Source organism: Dermacentor variabilis, chromosome 6 (genome assembly GCF_050947875.1).
Source record: "Dermacentor variabilis isolate Ectoservices chromosome 6, ASM5094787v1, whole genome shotgun sequence".
Lineage (NCBI taxonomy): Eukaryota > Metazoa > Arthropoda > Arachnida > Ixodida > Ixodidae > Dermacentor > Dermacentor variabilis.
Genome location: NC_134573.1, coordinates 1,080,557 through 1,105,343, shown reverse-complemented (window position 1 = coordinate 1,105,343; position 24,787 = coordinate 1,080,557). Strand labels below are relative to the sequence as shown.

The window sequence follows — 24,787 nt, the reverse complement described above, 5'->3', positions numbered from 1 at the left end:
ACAGAAGAGGATGGTCTTTGTGCGTGCGTGGTGAAGTTCTGTGGGTTTTGGTGGCTCCACAACGAGTTCTGCCTGAGCAGCTTTAAACCAGTCTTCTCCGAGGATCAAGGGCAGAGGGTTACAGGGAAGCACTGTCACATCTACAATCGCAGAGATGGGCCTAAGTGAAATGCAAGTCGACATTGTATTTGCGAGCATCACTGTACGTCCCCATCCCTCCCCCCCCCGACAGATAGGAGGCTTTGCCCAAAGTGACAAGACAGATGATTGGACAAGGTCTTCAGTAAATATGGTTACCTTAGAGCCACTGTCTGGGAAGCCGTCGACAGTTCCAACACCTGTTACATGCGCTTCTATGACAACGCACTGCACGAGTGATCCCTGTAGGCAAGACATGGCCACAGTATGGGGATGGCTGTTGTCTGGGAGTCTCTGACGTGCAGCTCGGGGTGCAGGGCACCTGGCAGCCAGGTGGCCTAACTGTCAGCAATTGAAACCCGTGGTGTGCCGAGGTCTTGACTACGGTATGCTGCATGGTGCACCATACTGAGCGGAGATGGCAGCATACTTCGCTTCCTGCTTGTGCACGGGCATGTCGGCAATGCGCTGGTGTGGACATAAAGGCGGTGGAGTGGTGGGCTGTTGCCTGGAGTTTTGAGGCGGCTGGTCCGGATTCTTGGGTGTTGAAGACCTAGGCGGATAATTGTGCTGCGACTTGCGCTGGGGCTCGGCAGGCAATGGGCTGGAGTAGGACTGCATTCGGACGTGCTGAGCGCATTTGTCGAGATTTATGCACGTCGCCATAAAATCGCTTACGGTAGAGGGTTGGCTGGCAGCGATGGCGGCGATCACATGCTGCTCACGTAAGCTTTGAAGAAGGTAGTCGACCTTCTGCCCCTCGGAAAACTGGATAGGGCATTATTCCACCAGTCGCAATTTTGCGAAGGCGTATTGGTGAAGATTCTCATTGGCGTGTCGGTTAATCATGAGCACATGCTCCTGCCACTCGATGAGGGAGAGCTCAGAGGAGAAAGTGTTCTTGAGCACGTTGCTCCACTCTTGCCATGTCACATACTGGTGGCCGAATGTCAAGTGCCAATTGCGAGCTGTATCCTTCAGTTTGCTAGAAGCGATGAGGCGAGTAGTGGCGTCATCCCAAGAGGCGAGTTGTTGCACTTGATGCACTTCGTCAAGCCATGCGTTGGCATGTTGTCTCTGGGATTCGTCAAAGTGTGGAATCTACGCTGAAAGGTCGGGCAATGTCGTTACAACTGTCGAAGGCCGAGGCAAGTGCCCCCTCAAAGCCGCGAGGGCTTGAATAGTGGCAGGATCCAATGAAAAGCTTGCGGCCAACGGCGTTTGGTCTGGCGTCAAGTCGGTTCACGGTTTGCTTGGATATCGACGTGCAAGCGCTGAATAAGATCGCTGTTGCCTGGAGTTTTGAGGCGGCTGGTCCGGATTCTTGGGTGTTGAAGACCTAGGCGGGTAATTGTGCTGCGACTTCGTCTTTCGTACCGGACCTGTCCAAGTTGCGTCTTTTGAGTTCTCTGAGAAGCTTAGGCAAGACAAGGTAGCCGTGTACAATTTATGCCAATGAATTTCAGGCATAATGAAGTATGGTTGTGGTGATGGCTAGCTTGAGTTGAACGCTGGAGCAGGCTTAGCTTTGTTTCAGAAGTTTGAACGGCATTAGAGGCTGACTAGGCTTAGCTGTGTTTCAGAAGTTCAAACGGCGCTCTAGGTTTGGCTTAAAAGAACGCGTCGAACAGTGCAAAGGCTTAGAAGGCTGTTTGTGATGATGTTAAATGACTTGGAAGGCTTTGTTTACTCGATCATCGTTGGACAAAGGCAGGCTTGACGAGATGCCAAGATGCAGATGTGCAGTTGCTGAGGCTCGTCAACTGCGCCAGATGTGAGGCTCGAGGGCGAACAACTGAAGGCACATGGACCCTGTCTCTTGGTAATTATATGTTTAATAACACCAGTAATGGAAAACACTGCTGCGCAACAGGGCGACACACACACACACACACACACACACAAAACGGTCATTCCACAGGCAACGCGCCCAGTTCTCGACAGTCTCTACTGGCGTCTCACAAGGTGCCCTCTAGTAGGTTGAGGACGAAATGCTTAACGGAGCAGCTGCGGGTGCCGCCATCTGTCCAGAGACACAGGAGATAGGTAGTGCAAGATGGCTTACACCTCACAGTGTAATGTTTACTTTATTTAACAAGAAACCAGAAGCAAAGTGTTAATAAAATGCAATAATAAAATGTAATAAAATGCAAAAGTGTTAATATATTTGAAAAAAATGGTAAACCCCATTCCAAATCAAGTCGAACATTTTTAAATACCAATGAAAAGGAGATGCATACACAAGCAAATATTTTTGAATATGAGCTATTTATATCAATTGATAGCAAGCTCATTGGTATGAGGCCTGAACTTTGTCACAACTAAGATTCTCTTTCAGCAGCTGGGAAGTCAACCTCAACTGTGCTAACATACTCTCAGCCTGTACGCAACACCTCAGTGTTGGGTTGCACTGCTTTAAAGCTTATGTTGGTTAGGATGAGAGACACCTGCATCTCGGCGTCAGCGAACACTTAGTGTTTTGAGTTCAAGCTTCTTTAAAGAGGCGGTGGCATGCTTTCCCGTTCATTCCTCAATGCACAGATACTGCCCCACGGACCGTTTGAAGCATCCTCTTGGTAAGTTGTACAGTCAACATGCGATTTTTCGGACTCCCTAGGGGCCGCGAAAATGTCCGAAAAATGGGGTAGTCCGAAAAAATGAATATGTGCCTAACTGCCCTTGAGGGCTCAAATCGCCACAGGCACATCTAAAAAAGCTCTGGAGGCCTGCCAGTAAACTTATTAGGAATATCGTTGCTCATAGTGTGACAGGAGACAAGGATGCACGCATGTATAATTAAGGAATACATACAGTGTCCGAGGCAATTGCTCCTTTTCACACTAGTTATGCTTCACCGCAATACATTTGCATATGCTTCACCGCCCTACATTGCTGTGATGAGGCGAAGCTCACTTTCGAGAACCGGCATTATGCAACACGTAGTGTTTTCCAAGCTTCGAAGCCAATCTGGAAGATTACAACAGCGGAGTCGGTGGCCTTGCTGACAGCGGCGAATTCTTTCAATGAAAAACATGGCACCACATGGTAAGAAGCTTAATGAATGAATGTTTGGTTTTTATTGGCGCAAGGGCCAGGTATGGCCAAAAAGCGCCAAGCCAGTGTTGATGAATTCGCAATGTAGTTATTAGTTCAATGAGCTTGATGTGACGTGGCTGTAAGGGGGCCTTAAAAATAGTCGCTCTAGAGTGCGTAAAATCTATGTGTTATAAGATTATGTCGATGACAATGACATGTTCTATGAGAAACAAAGTCCATCGTGAGAGAATGATGCATTGTAAAAGATCTGTGAGATGATAAAATTACCTGGAGCACTACTACCTTGCCAGAGCCTTTAAAACACAAGGGCCTGGAGGCATTTGGTATACAGTATGACTTTCACAGCGGTATCCTCTCAAGAGAGGAAGCGCTACGAATGTCATCATCATCATCATCATCAGCCTGGTTACGCCCACTGCAGGGCAAAGGCCTCTCCCATACTTCTCCAACAACCCCGGTCATGTACTAATTGTGGCCATGCCGTCCCTGCAAACTTCTTAATCTCATCCGCCCACCTAACTTTCTGCCGCCCCCTGCTACGCTTCCCTTCCCTTGGGATCCAGTCCGTAACCCTTAATGACCATCGGTTATCTTCCCTCCTCATTACATGTCCTGCCCATGCCCATTTCTTTTTCTTGATTTCAACTAAGATGTCATTAACTCGCGTTTGTTCCCTCACCCAATCTGCTCTTTTCTTATCCCTTAACGTTACACCTATCATTCTTCTTTCCATAGCTCGTTGTGTCCTCCTCAATTTGAGTAGAACCCTTTTCGTAAGCCTCCAGGTTTCTGCCCCGTAGGTGAGTACTGGTAAGACACAGCTATTATATACTTTTCTCCTGAGGGATAACGGCAACCTGCTGTTCATGATTTGGGAATGCCTGCCAAACGCACTCCAGCCCATTCTTATTCTTCTGATTATTTCCGTCTCATGATCCGGATCCGCCGTCACTACCTGCCCTAAGTAGATGTATTCCCTTACGACTTCCAGTGCCTCGCTGCCTATTGTAAATTGCCGTTCTCTCCCGAGACTGTTAAGCATTACTTTAGTTTTCTGCATATTAATTTTTAGACCCACTCTTTTGCTTTGCCTCTCCAGGTCAGTGAGCATGCATTGCAATTGGTCCCCTGAGTTACTAAACAAGGCAATATCATCAGCGAATCGCAAGTTACTAAGGTATTCTCCATTAACTTTTATCCCCAATTCTTCCCAATCCAGGTCTCTGAATACCTCCTGTAAACACGCTGTGAATAGCATTGGAGATATCGTATCTCCCTGCCTGACGCCTTTCTTTATTGAGATTTTGTTGCTTGCTTTATGGAGGACTACGGTGGCTGTGGAGCCGCTATAGATATCTTCCAGTATTTTTACATATGGCTCATCTACACCCTGATTCCGTAATGCCTCCATGACTGCTGACTGCCATGACTCCATGACTGCTCCATGACTCCATGCATACGAATGTATGGGACTAATAACGTGTAGGACAACATCTCTGAGGAAACCTAGGACAGTGTTTGTATTAAAAAGCGGTTCTGGACCGAGAAACATTACAGGATGAAGAGGAATGTGTTGACGGAATGCTAAGGAAAAATGTCTCCTTCTCTCAGATTCGGCTTTCCGACACTCTAGGAGAACGTGGAGCACGGTCAGCCTCTCCCCGCATCTGCCACATGTTGGAGGGTCATTTCCGGTGAGTAAAAAGTTATGGGTGCCAAATGTGTGTCCTATTCTAAGACGACAGAATAGGACATCTGTCCGCCGTGATTTTATTGCAGAAGGCCAGAACCCTAATTGTGGCTTTATTACGTGCAGCTTATTATTTGTTTCCCTGTCCCACAAGCATTGCCAGTAGTTTCGCAGTTTCCTGCGCAAGAAGGACCTCAGATCTGTGACAGGGACTGCAGCAGTAGGATGAGAAGAATACGATGCAATTGATTTGGCCATCTGGTCCGCCAGAACGTTACCTTCGATGCCCCTATGACCCGGCACCCAGCATATGATGACATGCTGGTTACATATATATGGTTTACATAGGACGGAATATAGTTCATTGATTACTGGATTTTTGTGCTTACAAAATGACATCAAAGCCTTCACAGCACTTAGGGAGTCCGTATAAATAACAGATTTCTTGAGTTTTGCTCTCCTTATATGCTTTACAGCCGACAGTAGTGCGTAGGTCTCAGCCGTAAAGATGCTTGCTTCCGGATGCAGTACATCGGATTCCGAAAAGGATGGGCCGACGGCTGCATAGGACACCCCCTCGCGTGACTTCGATGCGTCTGTGTAGAACTCCGTGCAGGAGTGTTTGTATTGGAGTTCCCGGAAATGCATTTGTGTTTCAATCTCTGGAGCGTGTTTTGTAACTTGCATGAAAGATATATCGCATTGTATCATCTGCCACTCCCAAGGAGGAAGCAGCTTAGCTGGAGGCATTAGGCGATGTTTGAGGATTGGGACATCCATTTCAACACTAAGCTCCCTCACACGAAGTGAGAAGGGCTGTCTTACAGAGGAACGATTACGGAAGAGTGTATCATATGTCATATCGTTCAGGGTATTAAAACACGGATGTTCAGGATTAGATTGGACTTTCAGGAAATATGTTTGGCTGATGTTTTTCCTTGGGATAAAGTGACCACTCATTTGATTCGGCATACAAACTTTCAATGGGACTTGTTCTGAAAGCGCCAGTGGTCAGTCTAATTCCTAAATGGTGAACCGGATCTAGCATCTTTAGCGCGCTCGGGGCTGCAGAATGATAAATCACGGCACCGTAGTCCAATCGTGATCGAATGAGGCTTTTGTGAAGATTCATCAAACATTTTCTGTCGCTGCCCCATGCTGTATGGGATAAAATTTTCAGTAAGTTCATTGTTTTTAAGCATTTTACCTTGAGATATTTTATGTGTCGAATAAATGTTAGTTTAGAGTCAAGTATGACACCTAGGAACTTGTGCTCTTTGTTCACAGGGATTTGCTGGCCATACATTTGGATATCGGGATCTGCAACGAGGCCTCTCTTTCTTGTGAAAAGCACACAAGAACTTTTGTTCGGGTTCACTTTAAATCCGTTTTCGTCAGCCCATTTAGATACTTTGTTCAAGCCCTGTTGTACTTGCCTCTCACACACTGCAAGGTTGCAGGATTTGAAACCTATTTGTATATCATCTACGTAAACAGAATAAAAAATGGCTGGCGGTAATGAAGCACGGAGGGTGTTCATTTTCACGATAAAGAGTGTGCAGCTAAGCACACCTCCTTGAGGTACACCATTTTCTTGTATAAAAGGTCGCGACAATACATTGCCGATTTTCATGCGGAAGGTACGTTTCGACAGATAGCTTTCTATTATGTTTAGCATATTTCCACGGATGCCCATCCCCGACAAGTCTCGTAAGATCCCGTATCGCCATGTCGTGTCGTACGCCTTCTCCATATCGAGGAATATCGATAAGAAGAGCTGTTTATGTACAAATGCATCGCGGATATTTGCTTCAATGCGTACAAGATGATCAGTCGTGGACCGCCCTTCTCTGAAACCACACTGATGGGGATCAAGCATATTGTGCAGTTCAAGGAAATGTATTAGTCTACGATTAATCATTTTTTCGAATAGCTTACAAAGACAACTTGTAAGGGCTATCGGGCGATAACTTGCCGCCAAGGAAGGGTCTTTGTCCAGCTTCAAGACGGGAATAACTATAGCCTCCTTCCATGAGTATGGGAGGTATCCGGCAGCCCAGATAGAGTTGAAAAGTGCCAGAAGTGTCATTTGTGTGTCTTCGTGTAAGTTCTTAATCATGTCATAGATGATTCTATCAGCTCCCGGAGCAGAGCTTCTACATGTGCTCAATGCAGCTTTAAGCTCGGCAATGTTAAAAGGACGGTTATATGGTTCATCCGGACGGCATTTACGATCAAGTGTCTTAAGTTCAGCTAAGTGTTTATATTTGAGGAATGATTTTGTGTAATGTGTGGAGCTTGATACATGTTCGAAGTGTTCGCCCAGAGCGTTCGCCTGGTCCTCCAAGGTAGTCCCTTGGTCGTCCACTAAGGGCAGAGGGTGGATTTGTTGCCCCTTTATCTTTCTTACACCATTCCAAACTTTAGATTCTTGAGTGTAGGATGTGATGCCCGAGAGAAACCTCCCCCAGCTAGCTCTCCTTGCCTGTCTCCGCGTGCGCCCCCCTTGTGACTTTGCCAGTTTAAATTCAATAAGGTTTTCTGCAGTCGGGGAGCGACGCAGCAAACCCCACGCTTTGTTTTGTTTCTTTCGTGCCAGTCTGCAATCTTCATTCCACCACGGTACCCGTCTTTTACAAGAGAGACCTTGAGTTTGGGGAATGAACTTTTCAGCTGCGTCTAATATAAAAGAAGTAAAATATGCTACAGCATTGTCTATGTTAAAATCAGTGATAAAATCTCGTGATAAGTAAGTTGCTTCCTTAAAATCATTCCATTCGGCGGAGGCTAGTTTCCACCGAGGTGTATGTAGGGGGCTTTCATGTTGAGGCATTGAATTTAACATTACAGGAAAGTGGTCACTTCCATATGGATTTTTTATTACACGCCATTGCAAATCCGGGAAAATTGAAGCCGAGCCAATAGACAGGTCTATTGATGAATATGAATTGTTATGGATATTATAATAAGTTGGCTCCTTCTTGTTGAAGAGGCATGCACCGGAGTTGACAAGAAAATTTTCAATGAAACGGCCTCTTGCGTCACATCGCGAGTCTCCCCACATGGTGAGGTGTGCATTAAAATCGCCTGCGAGTATGTAAGGGTCCGGAAGCTGATCGATTAGGTTATAAAAATCACTTTTTTCCAGATGAAAATTGGGGGGTATGTATAAGCAACATACAGTGATCAATTTATTAAAAAGAATTGTCCGAATTGACACTGCCTCAAGGGGTGTCTGAAGGGCGACCTGGTGACAGGCTACGGACTTGTCTACAACTATTGCAACACCGCAAGACGAGGTATTTGCCTCGTTGCGGTCTTTACGGTAGATGGCGTACTGACAAAGGAAGTTTGTTTGTGTGCATTTAAGATGTGTCTCCTGAACACACAGTACCTTTGGGTTATGTTTGTGTAAGAGTTCTTTAATGTCATCGAGGTTGTAGATAAGACCTCTAACGTTCCAGTGTATTATTTGTGTAACCATATTGTTCGTGTTTTTATGCTGTGTGTCAAGAGGAGTTAAGTTAGAGAGATGACTTACGGAGCCGTTTCAGGCCCCGTGATTATGGTACGGGTTCTGTCTTTTTTGGAGCGGTCGCGAGACTCGCGCTGCTCCCGAGGCGCTGGATGCGCCTTCTGGCTCGGGGTTGTGTCCATCGACTCCTGGGAGCCGCTGAAGTTCCGCTCACTAGAGCGGGGTGTTTTCAGGGTAGGCCTTGCCTCGAAAAGCAGAGCCTTGGAGGCCCCAACCCAGAGGTCGATGGGCCCTCCTTTAGAGACGGCGCTGCAGCGCTCGCTACTGTCACCTGGGGGGCTGAGGACACTGCCGTGGCCACACTCTTTGTTGGCCGGGCTGATGCCCCAGTCTGCTGCGGTGCTGCCCCCCTACGGGCCGCACCAGCATACCCTGCGGTATGGAGGAAAGAAATACGCTTTCGTGCTTCTTGAAAAGAAATGTTCTCCTTGATCTTTAATGTGATGATTTCCTTTTCTTTCTTCCAAGAAGGACATGACCGAGAGTATGCAGGGTGGTCACCCTCACAGTTTACGCAGCGGTGTGCCTTGGTACAATTATCGGCAGAGTGTTCGTTTGAAGCGCACTTTGCACATGTAGTATGGCCCCGGCAGCTCTGAGAGCCGTGATCAAATCGCTGGCACTTAAAGCAGCGGTGCGGGTTCGGAATGTAGGGTCTTAGTTTTATTTTCATATAGCCTGTTTCAATATACTCTGGTAAAGTGCTTGCGCAGAATGTCAAAATTAGGTGTTTAGTGGGGATCTCTTTGTCATCCCGCCTGATCTTTATCCTTTGGACATTTGTCACGTGCTGTTCCTTCCAGCCTTCAAGCAGCTCAGTTTCACTCAAATCAAGGAGATCTTGTTCAGATACGACTCCACGTGTGCTGTTCAATGAATGATGCGGATTTATCGAGACAGGGGTACTATTAATTTCAACAAGTCCAGATAGATTCTCGTACTGTTTCTTGTCACTAACTTCGAGCAACAGATCACCGCTGGCCATTTTCGTGACCTTGTAGCCGGGACCTAGTTTTTCAGTAAGAGACTTTGCGACAACAAATGGTGATAGGGTTCTTGCTGTTTTATCAGGGTTTCCACAACTTAAGACATGGTACTTTGGATAAATTTCTTTGGTCTGGCCAAAAAGTTTCAGGGAGTCATTGGTGCGTCCTCTCTTGGAAAGAGGGCGATCAGGGAGTCGGGGGAATGATGAAAAAGCCATCAAAATAAATATCACTTCAGTAGCTATGCCAGCCGCCCACCACCGAGCCCAACAAGGGGACGCTGCAAAGCCGAAAAGCTACGAAGACGCCAGCTGTACATAGTCACTATAACGTAATATGCGATACCCAAGGTTGGATAACTACACCAGGTTAACCCTCGCCACCTGGAAGTCTGGAAGTAAGAAGAAGCGAAGAGAAGACAGGAAAGATTGAAATTGAGAGAGAAAGATGAAGATTGAAGAGAAGGACAGGAAAAGGTGACTGCCGATTTCCTCTAGGTGGGACAGCCTGGAGGTGCCGTCTACGTGAAGCAGAGGCCAAAGAGGCGTGCTGCCTCCGCCGGGGGGCCTTAAAGATCCAGCCACCCGGCATCAGCTCAACCTACAGGATCCCCTTACCCCAGACACGGCTAAGCTGCGCACGGCTACACGCGGGAGGGTCCAACCCTCGTGTGCTCGGGTACGTGGTGTCGGAACACACCAAACGCCTGCTGACGCAGACGCCCCTGCGGGGAGAAGCTTAATAGCGAACGTAGAAGCAGCTAGGGCTGGCATTGCCACAGTGGTGGCTACGGCTGCCAGCAGATCTGTGTGCAAGAGTGTTGGTTTGAGGCTGCGAGACAATCGAAATGGCGGCGGTGGTGGCTTTGAATAATGCTGTTTCCGACCTGCATTCACGGCAAAACGTCCGAAATATAGGTCGGCGAATTGTTCTTGCATCCCAAATTTCAGACGTTCTTATACGTTGACTCTATGGGGTACGTTATCGCAAATTATCGGGCATGTCAGAAAAATCAGCCATCTGGAAAATCGGTCGAGCGCACGACACGGCGTCAAATAAGATTTGTTGCGAGTCCTCTGTTACTGGAGCCAGCATTAGCGAGACTTTCGTTCAATTTCAATAAAATTATAGCTAATTTTCTTGATAGAAGCACAAAATCCCTGAGTTTTCCCTGAGTATTTCCAGACTATTAAAATTCCCTGAGAATAGCCAGTTTTCCCGGTTGGCAGACACCCTGAGTTTAATAGTGCAGCTGTGTTAAAGGGACACTAAAGGTTACCAGAAACTCAAGTTAAAGTGGTAGAGCAATGTTCTAGAACGTCTAAGGCGTCAATATAATCGCGAACAGAGCTTTAGTAACCGAGAAATTGAGGTAAATGCATGACACGATTTGAGACCCCCCAGCGACATTCCGGTACTAGCCCGATGACGAAAGGTCTCCTCATAATTTGTGTTACTAATACTCAACTACTCGTATTAAAAATATCATTTCATTCGATTATAAGCCGGAAAAAATGCTACTTGTCTACGTCTATTCGATTCTAGGAAAAAATAACATTTTGACGTTACCCTTCAGTAATATGGGTGTTCGAAAGGTTTCGTTTTCGCTCGACTCTGCGCCGCGCACGCTTTGGAGTTTCAGTAGTTTCGTTATCGCGTCGTGCTGTGAGGGTTCTGCTCGCGAAACTTTCATTTGGAACAAGCAGCGAGAATGCCACGTCCATGTGATGTCGTGGGAAGCCCTCGTTGCTTTCCCGCTCCGGAGAGCCGGTGTCGAGGCCGCCATCGTAGTACGCAACGACGCCGGCAGTGCGAGCCCTCAGAAGCAGGTCGCGCTCGTCGGTGCTCAAATCGCTGAAGTTGAGCCCACCATCGCGAGCCAATCTGTCGGTGTCAGGGTCCATTGCGACGAGCGTCGAAGTTAGCGTCATAGAATGAAGTACCAGCTTATGGGCGTCTTGCGCTGGAGTGTGAGGTATAGTAGCGGCGCCTGGTGGCGGTGCGGGAAACGACATCTGGGTCGTGCCAGCTTGGGTCGTATTGAGCCCTGGCTGTGGCGAAGCACGTTTCTAGGCCGAGTTTTGCGTCGATTCGCACATTTTTATGCCCTGTTGCGAGTGCGAAAAGGCTCGTCGCTTCTCATAGACCACGCCGACCACGCTGCGAGCTCGCTGCAGCCTATAGTTTAACGAAAACGGACTCTCCGTGTGCCGTGGGACGTAATGTGGGACGTAATTCGTTTCTCATTCCGCTAGCCACCATACTCCCGCTTTCGCTCTGCTGTCGGCTCTGTCTTGGCTCTGTTTCTGGCCGCGCGTTCGCGTTTTGCGCAGAAAAGCCGTAGCGCCATCTGCGGACGCCGTTCTACTCACCGATGGCGCAACGTCACTATGAGACCATGATGTCAGTTCTCCTCGATCGGAGGGCGGGCGATTTGAACTGCGCTAGAGGTACGCGGACGCTTCAGAACGCATTTTCTCTTAAAATAAGTCTCTCCTTGGCACGAAACAAGCGTTTCGAGGTTTCTGGGATGGTATTTCAACAGTCCACGTTGACTTAATAGTAACCTTTAGTGTCCCTTTAAGCGGCAATTTTTCATCTATTGCATAGAAAGTTTTGCATTCCAGTTCCTCTCCAAAATGCAGAATGGCTGTCCCTACTTTACGGTAGGTGAGGCCAAATTGTGCGACAGACAAAATGATCACGCATCGTTTGACTCAATCACTGCACCACACATGGCTGGCACCGACGATAAAGAGCAGACACTGTCTGCCCTATTTTAACGTCAGATTTGGTGTAATTTGAAACCTGTCAAAGATTCTAAAACATAATCCAGAAGTACATGTTGCTGGGCTAGTCGATTCATATTGCTGAGTAGACCATAAATATATTCACTTTGGCGCAAACAAGGACGGAAGGAAACAAAGAGAGTGCTTGTTCCCTTCCGTCCTTCCTTGTTTGCGCCAAAGCAATCATATTTATGGTCTACTCAGCATTCTAAAACATGCAGGGTTGCACCAAGTCCACGTGATGCTCCGAAGCTAGTCTTGCAACGGGTTGCTCAAAGCTACAAAAGAAGTGACCAATGTGCATCTACAATTGGTATCGGGAAAGAGAGGCTACCCCACACTGCATCGCACAGCCAAACAACTCTGTTGCCATCCCATGGCACTCATTCTCATTTAACAAGGTGCTTAGTCGGCTTGCCGAATGTGACCCGCTGCTGTGAGTAGACCTACTTTGGTTGGGCACCGCAGCTCACTGCACACTCAATCCTCAATCATTTGTTGTAACTCATCTCCAGTGTTCTTGAACAGAACAATGTCATCTGCAAACCAAACGTTCCCGAGATATTCGCCGTTGATCCTTACTTCTAACCGTCCCAATTTAATAGCTTTAATACTTCGTTTAAGCATGCAGTGAATAGCATTGGAGAGATTGTGTCTCTCTGTCGGATCCCTTTCTTTATAGGTATCTTGCTGCTTGTGTCCCTTTTGTATGGTGTCCCTCCCACACATGGTCAGTGCTTACTCTCTCCTTTTCTTCCTCTTTATATTCCCCTTTCCCCCACCCCCAGTGTAGGGTAGCAAACCGGATGCTGTTTTGGTTGACCTCCCTGCCTTTCCTACCCTTGTTTTCTCTCTCTCACTCTTGCTGCTTTGCTTGTGTAGAATTAAGGTAGCTGTGGAACCTTTGTAGATACAGTAAAAGCTCATTAATTCGAATTCCTCAGGGATGCTATGAAAATTCGAACTAATGAAAGTCAGAGAAAAAAATCGCTCGGTTAAGGCGCGTATATAGTCTGACGTGGCGTAAGCACGCGCGCCCATGCTACGTCACGTTGGCGTGAACGTCTATACTTCGAAGCACTGGTGCAGCCAACGTAACCGGACGCGGGAAGCGCGGTCCGATGCGCCCGACGTCAAGATTGCTCTTGCTCTTGCACGCGCGCCCATGCTACGTCACGTTGGCGTGAACGTCTATACTTCGAAGCACTGGTGCAGCCAACGTAACCGGACGCGGGCAGCGCGGTCCGATGCGCCCGACGTCAAGATTGCTCTTGCTCCATCCGCGCGTTCGTTGCGCTAACTGGGGCGGAGAAAAAAAAAATATGTCGCAGTCTCGCGCGAAAACCGAAGCATCGATTGCGATAGAAATGAGTAGATAGCTATACGAAGTAAGGATAATAGTTTTATCGGCCGTATAAACTTGTAAGCATTCGCTTACTAAATAAATGAACAAGCACGGTGTCACGCGCGCACAGGTAAGCATGAACGCATCTCGCTCGATGACGGTGGAAACTTGCAGAAAAAATACTGGAGTGAGGACACGCAGCAGTAGCAGCGAGCGAATTGACGTTCGCACATCTCTCGCTTCAACGCGAACGAAACGTAGAAAGCACATCGCATACGAAGCTACTGGGACTACGCGCACTCTGCAAACATCGCAGATCGCTTTGAAGATGAGGCCCACGCGGGGGGCACTTTGGCCACGTTGCAGATCGCTTTCAAGATGCGGCGCCCGCATGGCCGCGCCGCAATTAGCAGCCGCCGAAGATCATCCCCCCGTCCCTTCCTGACCTCAACTCCCTGCCTCGCGCGCGACAAGAGAGGGTGCGCTCCGCCCCACCTTCCCTTCTCACGCACTTGAGATTGAGCCGCGTTCGCCGGCTCACCCTCGCAAGCTCGTACACAAAGAACACGGCGCGCGGCGACGGTGTTATCGTCCTTGCCGCTCATAGAAAAAAGCAAAGCTGCGCGACCCACGCGGTGTGCACTAGCACTCTCCCCATTCACGATGATGCGGATTTCAAATTATGGGTGGCAATGCGGATTTCAGTGTGAATAAGCAGGATGTGTTACATATTGCATTCAATACATTGCTGGACGGACCGCGGCAACTACTTCGAATTATCCAAAATTTCAAATTAACGAGTAGTGAATTTACGAGCTTTTAGTGTATTTTCCAGGGTATTTAAGTAAGCGATCTGTATTCCTTGATTATGCAATGCCTCTATGACTACTGGTATCTCTACTGAATCAAATGCTTTTTCATAATCTATGAAAGCCATATAGAGAGACTTATTGTACTCTGCGGATTTCTCAATAACCTGATTAATGACATGGATGGGATTCATTGTAGAGTATCCCTTCCTGAAGCCAGCATATTCCCTTGGTTGACCAAAGTCCAGTGTTGCACATATTCTATTTAGAGATTATTTTGGTGAGTATCTTATACAATACTGGGAGTAAGCTAAACGGGCCTATAATTTTTCAATTCTTTAACGTCTCCCTTTTTGTGGATTAGTATAACGTTTGCATTCTTCCAGTTTTCTGGGACCCTTGTAGTCGATAGACACTTGGTACAGAGAGCCGCTAGTTTTCCAATTATTATGCCTCCTCTAGCTTTCATTAAATCGACTGTTCCATCCTCTCCTGCCGGTCTTCCTCGTTTCATGTCTTGCAAGGCCCTTCTGACCTCGTCACTAGTTACAGGAGGAGTTTCTGTATCCTGTTCATTACTGTTTCTAATGGAGGTATCCTGACTGCTCTGGGTACCGTACAGGTCAGTACAGATTTCTTCTGCTGCTTTTACTATACCTTCAAGATTAGTGATGATATTACCCTGCTGCCAGTAAACTGCCATCTTGGGTTGTCCGATGCCAAGTTTCCTTCTCACTGATTTCAGGCTGCATCCATTTTTTACTCCTTCCTCAGTCTTTCTCGTTATAATTTCGAATATCCCTTATTTTGTCCTTGATCAGTTTTGATAGTTCCGAAAATTCTATCTCTTGAATTGGACACTTTCATCCTGTGTCGTTTCTTTATTAGAACTTTTGTTACTTGGGTGAGATTGCCTACTGGTTGCCTTGGTGCCTTGCCTCCCACTTCAATTACTCCCTCTGAAGTCAGCCTATTTACGATTTCATTCGTTACTTCTGTGTCATCTTCATCTCTCTGTTCTCAGGCTGCATATTCGTTTGAAAAATACCAGTCTGAATTCGTCTGCTTTTGCCTTTAATGCCTTTAGGTTGACCTGCTTCTTCCTGATCAATTTTACTCTTTCTCTCTTCAAGTTGAGGTGAAGCCTAGCCCTCAGTAGCCTATGATCACTGCACTTACTGCAATTACAGCAATTACAGCAAGCATTGGGTCTTCTTCTTGAGGAGGAATTTCTTCACTGTCAATGTGCGGATGGAGCCGTTGGTGGCGGGAAAATGAAGAGACAACTGCTCTTTCAAACGATATACGTACGGGTAGATGCGACCAAACGACTGCGGGGGCCATCACGCGCCATGGAAAAAGCACTTTCTTACGGAAATATTGCCTCATATTTAGCAGACATTGGTGCCAAAAATTTATACTGTGGCTAAAATGTTGACTCAGAATGCGCAAGGTTTGGCAAAGTGGTAAAATAGTCGTTGGAACTTCCGAAAATACCCTTTTCAAAATATTTTTTTTCACAATCTTTTGGTCTCTAAAACCCGTGTCCCCCCTTAAGGTAAATTCTCGCATATAAGGAACAACATGGGAACGTTTGGTTTTCCATACAGTCAAAGCAAAAACAAAATCCACATCGGTCATAAAATTTTTTTTCTTATTTTTGGGTGAATCATTAATAAACTCCACTGTCTGGGGTAATTTTTCGTGCTTATTTCAAATCTGTAATTAGATTTTTGATAGCTGTAGCAGTTCAAAACATATTCAGATCTGAAGAGAAATTAATTTCAAACTCGTTACGGGGTTTTTTGACGATTCCGTCTTGCTAAACAAAAAACTAAATGCATGACACCATTGCTAAAGACCTACTGTAGGGGGTGATGCTATCTTTATTCATTTGGAAGCATTTTACGGACAAGAAAACAATCTTACATTTATTATGAGTAATTTTTCTAATTAGCAGCGAGTACTATACCTAAATGTAATTTTCATAACAGTGCGAGAGTAATAAAAATAGCATCACCCCCAGATCATTTCAATGCAAATAAAATGATACCATCCTTGTCATTTTTGCCCAAAAACAACCGAGAAAAAACACCCATAAGGATAAGTATGGTGTGCAAAAACATCGAACTGAAATAAACGCATTTGAAGTTTCAAACAAATGTAGCTTTTGCTGAAGTGAATCTACAGCAATACAAATGGGACCGTTTTGTAGCTCAATGTTTTGTTAAGAATGGCCAAACTTAATGTGTGACTGTGTGGCATTTTTTCATTTGGTAAAATTGACCATGTTACTGAATCAAGGCTCCGAGTGTAAGTAGCCTTCCAAGTCATCTTCACCTGACAATAGCTGAGGAACTTAGGATCAGAGAGCCAGTGATAGATATGCAGCTGCTAGGTGCTTTCCAGAATTGGTACTTTTGTATGATGCCTCGATCACTTCTGCAGCCAGATGTGCCAGCCCAAGGGGCCTAGTGAACAGAGCTCATGATGAGGTTCTCTTTATGAAGGGGAGGATACGATAGATATTGTTACGAGCTATCGTGACAATATGATAGCAGAGTAAACACGCAATATTGCGGGTCCGAGGTGCCACGAGTGCAATGCCTAGCTGCAGATACACGGAATCGACGCTCGACGTGCTTAGTCGCGCAGTCCGAGATGCAGACGTGCGAAATGCCTAGCCGCGCAGCCCGAGGTGCCGACGCATGAAATGCCTAGACGCGGGCTCGAGGAGTCGACACTCGATGCGCTTATTCGCGCAGCCCAAGGTGCAGACGCGTGAAATGCCTAGACGCGGGCTCAAGGAGTCGACACTCGATGTGCTTATTCGCGTAGTCCGAGGTGCCGATGCGCGAAATGCCTAGACGCGGGCTCAAGGAGTCGACGCTTGAAGTACTTAGTCGCACAGTCGGAGGCGCCGATGCACAACATGCTTAGGCGAGGGCCCGAGATGTCCGCGTGCTATGTGCTTGATCGACAAGTTGGAGACTTCTATGCGCGAAATGCTTAGCCGCGGTACGAGGATTGCATGCGTGATGTGCTTGGTCGCGAATTCCGAAACACCGAGTGCTGAAAGGCCTAACTGCCTGTCCGAGGATTCCGCGCGCGAATCCTGGTCGCGAAGTATGCGTCACCGATGCTCGGAGTGCTTTGCCGTGGGTCTGAGACGTCCACAAACGTAGGGATCGGCCACTCTACCGCAATGTCCACGTAGCACCCGTTTTGATATGTTGAGATTAAGACGAGCGGAGACTTCCAGGCTCGCGAGGTGCAAGGAGCCGAGCAGACGATGCATGCGCCGGACCAATGGCGAACCGCGCTGGAGTCACATGGTGGGCGCGGCCAATCGCAGACTCCGGCACGACCTTCAATCATCTGCTTTTTGTGTGCTTGTTTCTGTGCGGAGGAGATAGCTGAAGCGGCAAATTTGAAGACGGAGAAATGCGCTTTCCAACGAGACCAAGATGGCGGCACTCGGTTGCGCCGTTCCAGAGATATTGTGGCTTGAAAAACGCTGTCCTTTCTTGGTTTCCACGAAATTTTTCGCCGCCTTGGCTGATAAAACAATTTTTTTAGAGCCCTTCTACGTGGTTTATATGGATGATATTTCGGAATCAGATATAAAAAGAGTTATAGAAACAGAAAATGTGATTTTCTAAAAATCAATTTTTTTGGCGATTATTCGTGATGTAAAACCCGCGTCCCCCGTACTTTTCGGTTAAGACGAACATTCGGAATGACCGCCACCACTACCAATCCTGCGGGCTAGGTGCCTCGATGCGCCGCTCCCAGGGATGCGCGCTTTGACGCGCTCTACTCATGACCTGCAGCACACATCACCCATGGACAGAGGCGAAAATAAGTGGAGGAAACAAAAATAAACAGTGACGTTTCATTTCGTGAACACGGGTGACGCGCAAACATACGGGTGCTGTAGTGCACACGAACCTATTGGCCCTAAGGGCGCCTAGACTGCCTACACTGCAGATCGTATTCAAGACACAGCTCGCACAGCCACGCCATACACAGCAGCTACCAGAGTAAAACATCCTCTTGCAAACATTCACTTACTAACCAAATGGACAAGCATGGTGTCAACACACACAGACAAACATGAACACATCACATTTGATGACTGTGGATGCTCGCTGTCAAAACGCTGGCGTGAGAAATCACAGCAGCAGCAGCGAGCGAAGTGATGTTATCACTTCAACGCAAACTGAGCGGCAGGAACAGGGCACACACAAAGCTACAAGCCATCGGCCCACCTAGACTGTGCTCTCAAAGCAGATCACTTGCAAAATAAAGCCCGTGCAACCATGGGCAATCGAAGTACAACACCCCCCTCCCTCCCCTGCCCCGGTGCCATGCACGCGACAGAAGACGGCGTGCTTCCTCCCCCGCCCCCCCCCTGTTTCCTCCCTTGCACACGCGAGATTAATGGTATCTTCAACTGGTCGCCTCCTTCCCCCGAAGCAGAGTCGGGCAGATGCAGCGCTCCATGAACTCAGAGGTAGAGACAAGAGTGCAAGCCGTACGTGTGACTCACTGTCGGAGGAAGAAATGGAAGATGCATAACCATGGGACTACTGCCGATGTCCACTGCCAACGTCCACTATCCAAAGCTCCCAGTGCAGCCGGGAAAACCGGCGGACCCGCTGGTGAGACGAGCGTTCGTCAAGACGATAGCATGCAGTGGCCTAGGTAGCCTACGTGGCCTGGTTACGGTGGACCGTCACCAACGGTGGCGACGCTGTGCTGTGATGATGTTGAAGGAAACACTTCAGTCTCGACGACTGCTCCGATGACAGGGCTCGGAGCGCCTCAGAGCGCTCAAAGATGGAGTAGAGGGATCGAAAAGAACCAGCCGAACCCCAAGGCGCACATCCTCTTTCAACCAGCCGAAGACAACAGCGCTTGCGAGAGCAGTATAGAGCGCTCCGAAACAGTCAGCGAAAGATGCCATAAGCCACCATCATTGGCTCACCGTTGCACACTTTTACTCGCACATACAGTGCACGGCATGCAAGGACAATGCTGTCACGAGACAAAGCCAGTATGTCCATATCGCAAACGAAACCTGTAGCAACTTCCAGAGAGGTCAACCCAGTGCGCCTCCGCCTACCTTCCTCCTCCACGATGCTTTGCCTCATTTCTCCTTCCCCACTTCACTCAAAGTCACCTAGCTTTTCCTCTAGGTTGCGTTGCTTTGCCGCATGATCAGCACACTCCTTCATACTTTCGCTAGCTCGGAGCCTGCACCAATTATCTGTGAAGTGGCAGATGCCAGTTTGAACTCACTAGTGAACTTTCTCCATCAGCACGGAGGCACAGAAAAATTTTTAATGTCTTTAGGGGAGACGACGTCACTTGCGGCTGCTTGCCAATTTGCACAGAAGCGACAAACATCCATCACGGATTGGATGAAATCAAGCAAGATTACCACTTGAAGACAGTTTTCTAATAAGTTCAGCTAAATCAATTCTTTTTTTGTAATTCCTCCCCTGTTAAAAGACTACTTCATTTACCGTTTTGAAGTAAGATTTTGGAAGCACCTGGTCATGTTTTAAATTATTCTTCTGATAAGACGAACTTGTGATAATTTTCATGGTCCCTTCGAGTTTGTCTTAAAGTTAGTCTACCGTATAGATTACTTTAAAATTTAGGCCGATGAAGGCAGATAAAGCATAATAAAGCCCAACGATCAGACAAGTCTATGCACTAACCATCATTACCATGGTGCCTGAACGATCGCAGGACCAGAGTTCCCTCTATGCCTTCACAACGTTGCACAGTCTAGTTTATCGTGCAAGATGGCTGTCCAACTCACCCTGAGGTGGAACACACTGTGAGGCCAGGGCAGCGGCCGGCCGTGCCAAGCACAAGGCAGCAAGCAGCTCACCCCGCAACACCAGGACAGATCCCAGCTGGACAGTGGCCGGCAGCTCCAGCAGCCACAGTCGCCACCTACACACAAACAAGTGCAATTCTTGTCTAAAGGGGTGACAGCATGTTCTGCAGGACTACTCATTGAGAACCAGTGCTGCCGATTAGGAAGTACAAAAATGAACTCATGCAGTGAACAGGTCGTTTTACATGATACCACTGCAACAATCAATGACCCTGGTTTCTTCCACAACGAGTGCAAGTGACAACTGTTGTCTGGCCAACTTCAAATGCAGTACGTCTTTCACCAAGAGTGGCATACTTGCATATGGCGGCTGACACATTTGTCTGGCACATGGCAGAACATGAAGCACCGCCAGTGTTCAATGCTACTTATACTGTACTGCAACAGTGCCAAGGCAGCCGAAAGTGCCAACTGATAGCTGCTCACAAAAAGATTGCCGACAATTTGTGTGTCATTTAGCTAAAGTGCTATAGGGACCGAGGTTAGGTCCACTACAACCATGTGCGAGTCAGCATGCAAAAAGCCTGAGAACCCTTTGGGCCAATGGCAGGAGCCAAAGAAGCAACTTTTTTCATTCTTCTTTTTCTGACCTCGCAGTACGAGACGCGCGCTGGAGCGCCCCTTATATTAAAGGAGGCCGAGGAGGATGATGATGGCTGCTCCCCCACCCCATTCCCTGCTAGGAGAAGAGCAGCAGTGCCAAGCAAACAGCCGCCCGGCAATCGGGCAGATTTGTCGTTTCAGCAATTGTAAAATTGTTGAAAGCAGATAACAATGACGAGGTCACTAGATAAGCTGGTTTGACCCTGTCTATCGTCACGACTTCTTCATGCCCGTTGAGGTCTATGGTAACAGTTTTTTCTGTCCACTCGAGTACCTTAAATGGCCGTCAGAGTGCGCTGTAAGACATGAAAACTGTTTACAGCGCAAACACATGCAACCACAAAGTATAAGGGACAGGACACAAGCGCTGTTTACTTCATTAAAACTTCTTTCTGGGCGAGTTGGTGCATACTTGACATGAAAACTGTTTACAGCGCAAACACATGCAACCACAAAGTATAAGGGACAGGACACAAGCGCTGTTTACTTCATTAAAACTTCTTTCTGGGCGAGTTGGTGCATACTTGACATGAAAACTGTTTACAGCGCAAACACATGCAACCACAAAGTATAAGGGACAGGACACAAGCGCTGTTTACTTCATTAAAACTTCTTTCTGGGCGAGTTGGTGCATACTTGACATGAAAACTGTTTACAGCGCAAACACACACACAGATGAAGCAACCCTACAAGGGCAAGGATGCAAACGTATAAACAGCAAGTGGAGCTGCCGAACATAGCTGTCTGGGGTTCAGGCATGGCAACAGTAGCTGGTGCGAAAAATTCATCGGGCAACCGCAACGTTGTGCCACAGACCAGCTCCACAGCTGTGCAGCCGACACCTTCCTTGAAAGAGGAGCGCATGCTTAGCAGGTCAAGAGGAAGGTCTTCAGCCCAGGAAGAGCAAGCCTGGCATTAAGGCGGTTTGACGGAGAAGGCGTTCAATCATTCCATTTGCCGATGGGTGATACATGGTAGTATGTATATGACGGACGGCAAGCTGGCATTCGAGTTTGGGGAAGAGATCACATTTGAACTGTCAGTCCCGATCAGTCGTAAAAACGCTGGGGCATCCAAAGCATGAGATACAGCCACTGGCAAATGCAGAAACCACTGTAGTTGTCATTGTGTCAGTAAGAGGAAAGGCTGCAGGTCAGCAAGTATAATGGTGTACACAAGTGAGTATGTAGCGAGCACCTTGGGATCGTGGTAGTGGGCTGATCGAAGCAGGAGTCAGGGGGACAAAAGGAGTGAATTGGCGACTTCCTGTGCTGTGTCATCTTGCAGCATTGACAGTGAACACATTCAGGAGCCCAGCGACGTACGTCAGAGTTGACACTCGGCCACACAAAGCAGGAAGTAATTAGGTGCTGGGCGGCATGAACTCCAGGATGACTAGCGCTATATGGCTTGTGTGCAAGTCTATAACACAGACTTGCACAACAAGCTATACAGCTCATTCAAAACGGAATTCTTATGTTTTCGTAAACTAATTAGGGCTCTCACGACACTTAAAGGGATACTAAAGCGAAACAATAAATCAGTTTAGACTAATGAAGCATTCTTTGAGAACCCTGCAGGCAGTCATTTAAAAAAAATTGTTTGATTATTAGATGAGAAAATGAAGGTCCAAGTAACAGTATTTGAATTTCGAACCGAAACCCTGACGCCGCTACGCCAGTGCGACGTCAGGGATTCCAAAGTATGTTTTCGCATTTGGGCTGCGTTGGCTGAGTAAAGGTTCTCGAAACTTGCCATGTTTAATATTTGGTTCCTTTAGAACACAATGTAGTCAATTTGTACTGCTATATACAATTAGTAGGCCCTAAAAGATGCCATAACAATCCAATTCGTCACAGCCCTCAGCTGCGCGAACTTAAGTAGGCGTCGCCACACGTATTTCATTGTTGCGCTTTTTCTGGCTAATCAAACGTCTTATCGTTGTAAGAATGGTGTTTTTGGTGTTGTAGAATGGTAATTACTGACACAGAAGAAATCATTTTTCACTTTAGTGTCCCTTTCATGAGTCTGTGAAAACAACAGCCTTAGCGACATTTTTGAGCTTTATGTGTTTAATAGCCGACTTCCGCTGTAAATGCTTCCGCTTTAAAAATACTGGTGTGGGTTTAGTGCTCCAGACGTTGAAAATGAGGGTCCGAGAGCTGAGTAAGCAACACTAGCAGGAGACTTTGAAGCACCTGTATAAAATTCATCACAGGAATACTTCTAAGTTCAAGAAAATGTGACTGTATGTGAGCCTCAGGTGCTCGTTTTGATATTTCTAAGAAAGAGGTGTCCCATTGGATAGACTGCCACTCCCAAAAGTTGAGACAGTGTGGAGGAACCTCGCGCACTGCGAGGTAATGCGCTGAAAGTCAAAGATAGCCGCCACCTGAGTAAACCAGGCTGCAGGATTTTATGGCCAATAGAGCAGCAGGTGCATCTGCACCATGACGAGGTCCTCTGAACCGGTCGTCAGTCTCTCGTTAATGGCCTCATCCATGACATCGTACTCGCTGTATAATCGTGTCTAGGTCATCACATCATATTGACCGAAGTTAGGTCCACTACAATAATGTGCGAGTCAGCGAGCAAAAGGCCTGAGAACCGTTCGGACCAATGGCAAAACCAAAGCAGCTATTGTTCTTTTATTCTTCTGAACTTGCAGCTCACAACACCAGGGCACGAGACACACACGCTGGAGTGCACCAGACCATACTTACTTGCATAACGAACGCACTTGCAAAATGAACGCAGCCCCCACTTTTCCAATCAAGAAGTGCATTTTTTTTTCTTCTTGCATAATGATCGCGCCCTGAACTTGCTGCCGTGAAGTAAGAGACACACGGCACAATTAGGCGTCTGATATGGCGTTCGGCAGGTGCGATCATGTCCGACGCCTTGTTGGACACCAAATCATACCGTGTGAGCACTAAACTTTTATTTTCCGAAACGGTAAACCGAGTCAGAACCCGGTTCACCCTAGGTGGGAGGATTCCTCATTCCAAGAACCCTCTGGCTTGGGCTGCCTCTTTGGCCCGGGCGACGAGACTGCGTTGGACGCCCAGGTCATCGGAGGAAAGCTTGGCCTCCCACGTTTCAGTTATCGTATGGATCTGCGGTGAGTTCGGGCGCTCATTTTGTGCTTCTATGGGGCGGCTTTCTTTGGAGTCGTCTTGTGGAGCTTGTGAGGTAAGGTCTGTGGGTGTGTCACGCAGTGGGCAATCCTGGACCATGTGTTGCAGGGTGTCTGGAACGTCGCAATGGGGGCATATGTACGAGTACTGCGTAGGATACAGTCTGTGCATCATTATTCCGTGCACGTAGGTGTTGGTCTGTAGGCGGCGCAGGATGACTTCTTCCTCTTTGCTCAGATTCTTGTTTGGTAAAGCGTACATTCTTCTGCTGAGTCGGTGGCGTTGCAGAAGCTCCGAGTACTTTAGGGTGATGTCATCAACGTTGGTGGCCGGCCTAGTGTGGGATGGCAGGAAAGCCCGGCTGGTATGCTCGCGGGCAGCGGCGTGTGCCGCCTCATTTCCTGTCATGCCCTGATGGCCTGGGACCCAGTTGATGTAAGTGTCGGGGAGCAGGGCGCGTGCGATGTGATTTCTTAGTATTTTGAGTGCTGTTTCTGATACGCGGCCTTTTTGATAGTTGCGAGCTGCTGCTTGGGAGTCTGTTAGTATTACGGCTACTTCAGGGCAAGTTGTTATTGCCAGAGCAATTGCCGTTTCTTCTGCAGTCTCAGGGGCTCTTGCTCGGATGGTGACAGCTGCAAGTTCTTTGCCTTGGTGATCCGTAACGCTTAGGGCAAAGGCGTTTCATTTAATATACCGGGCAGCATCGGTGTACCTCGTATCAGGGTTGCTCCCGTATTTCTTGCTGAGTGCGCGGATTCTGCTTTGCCGACGCTCCTTATGA

The 24,787-nt window shown here is 47.6% G+C and overlaps 1 protein-coding gene across 1 annotated transcript in view; it reads right to left on the bottom strand.

Annotated features, from left to right (window-relative positions):
• The window catches only part of LOC142584535 (uncharacterized), a 714,262-nt gene that overhangs the window by 412,364 nt on the left and 277,111 nt on the right, over positions 1-24,787 (bottom strand). Inside the window, exon 14 of the mRNA XM_075694643.1 lies at positions 20,183-20,319. Coding sequence (XP_075550758.1) covers positions 20,183-20,319 — 137 coding nt within the window. The remainder of the gene's footprint in view (positions 1-20,182; positions 20,320-24,787) is intronic.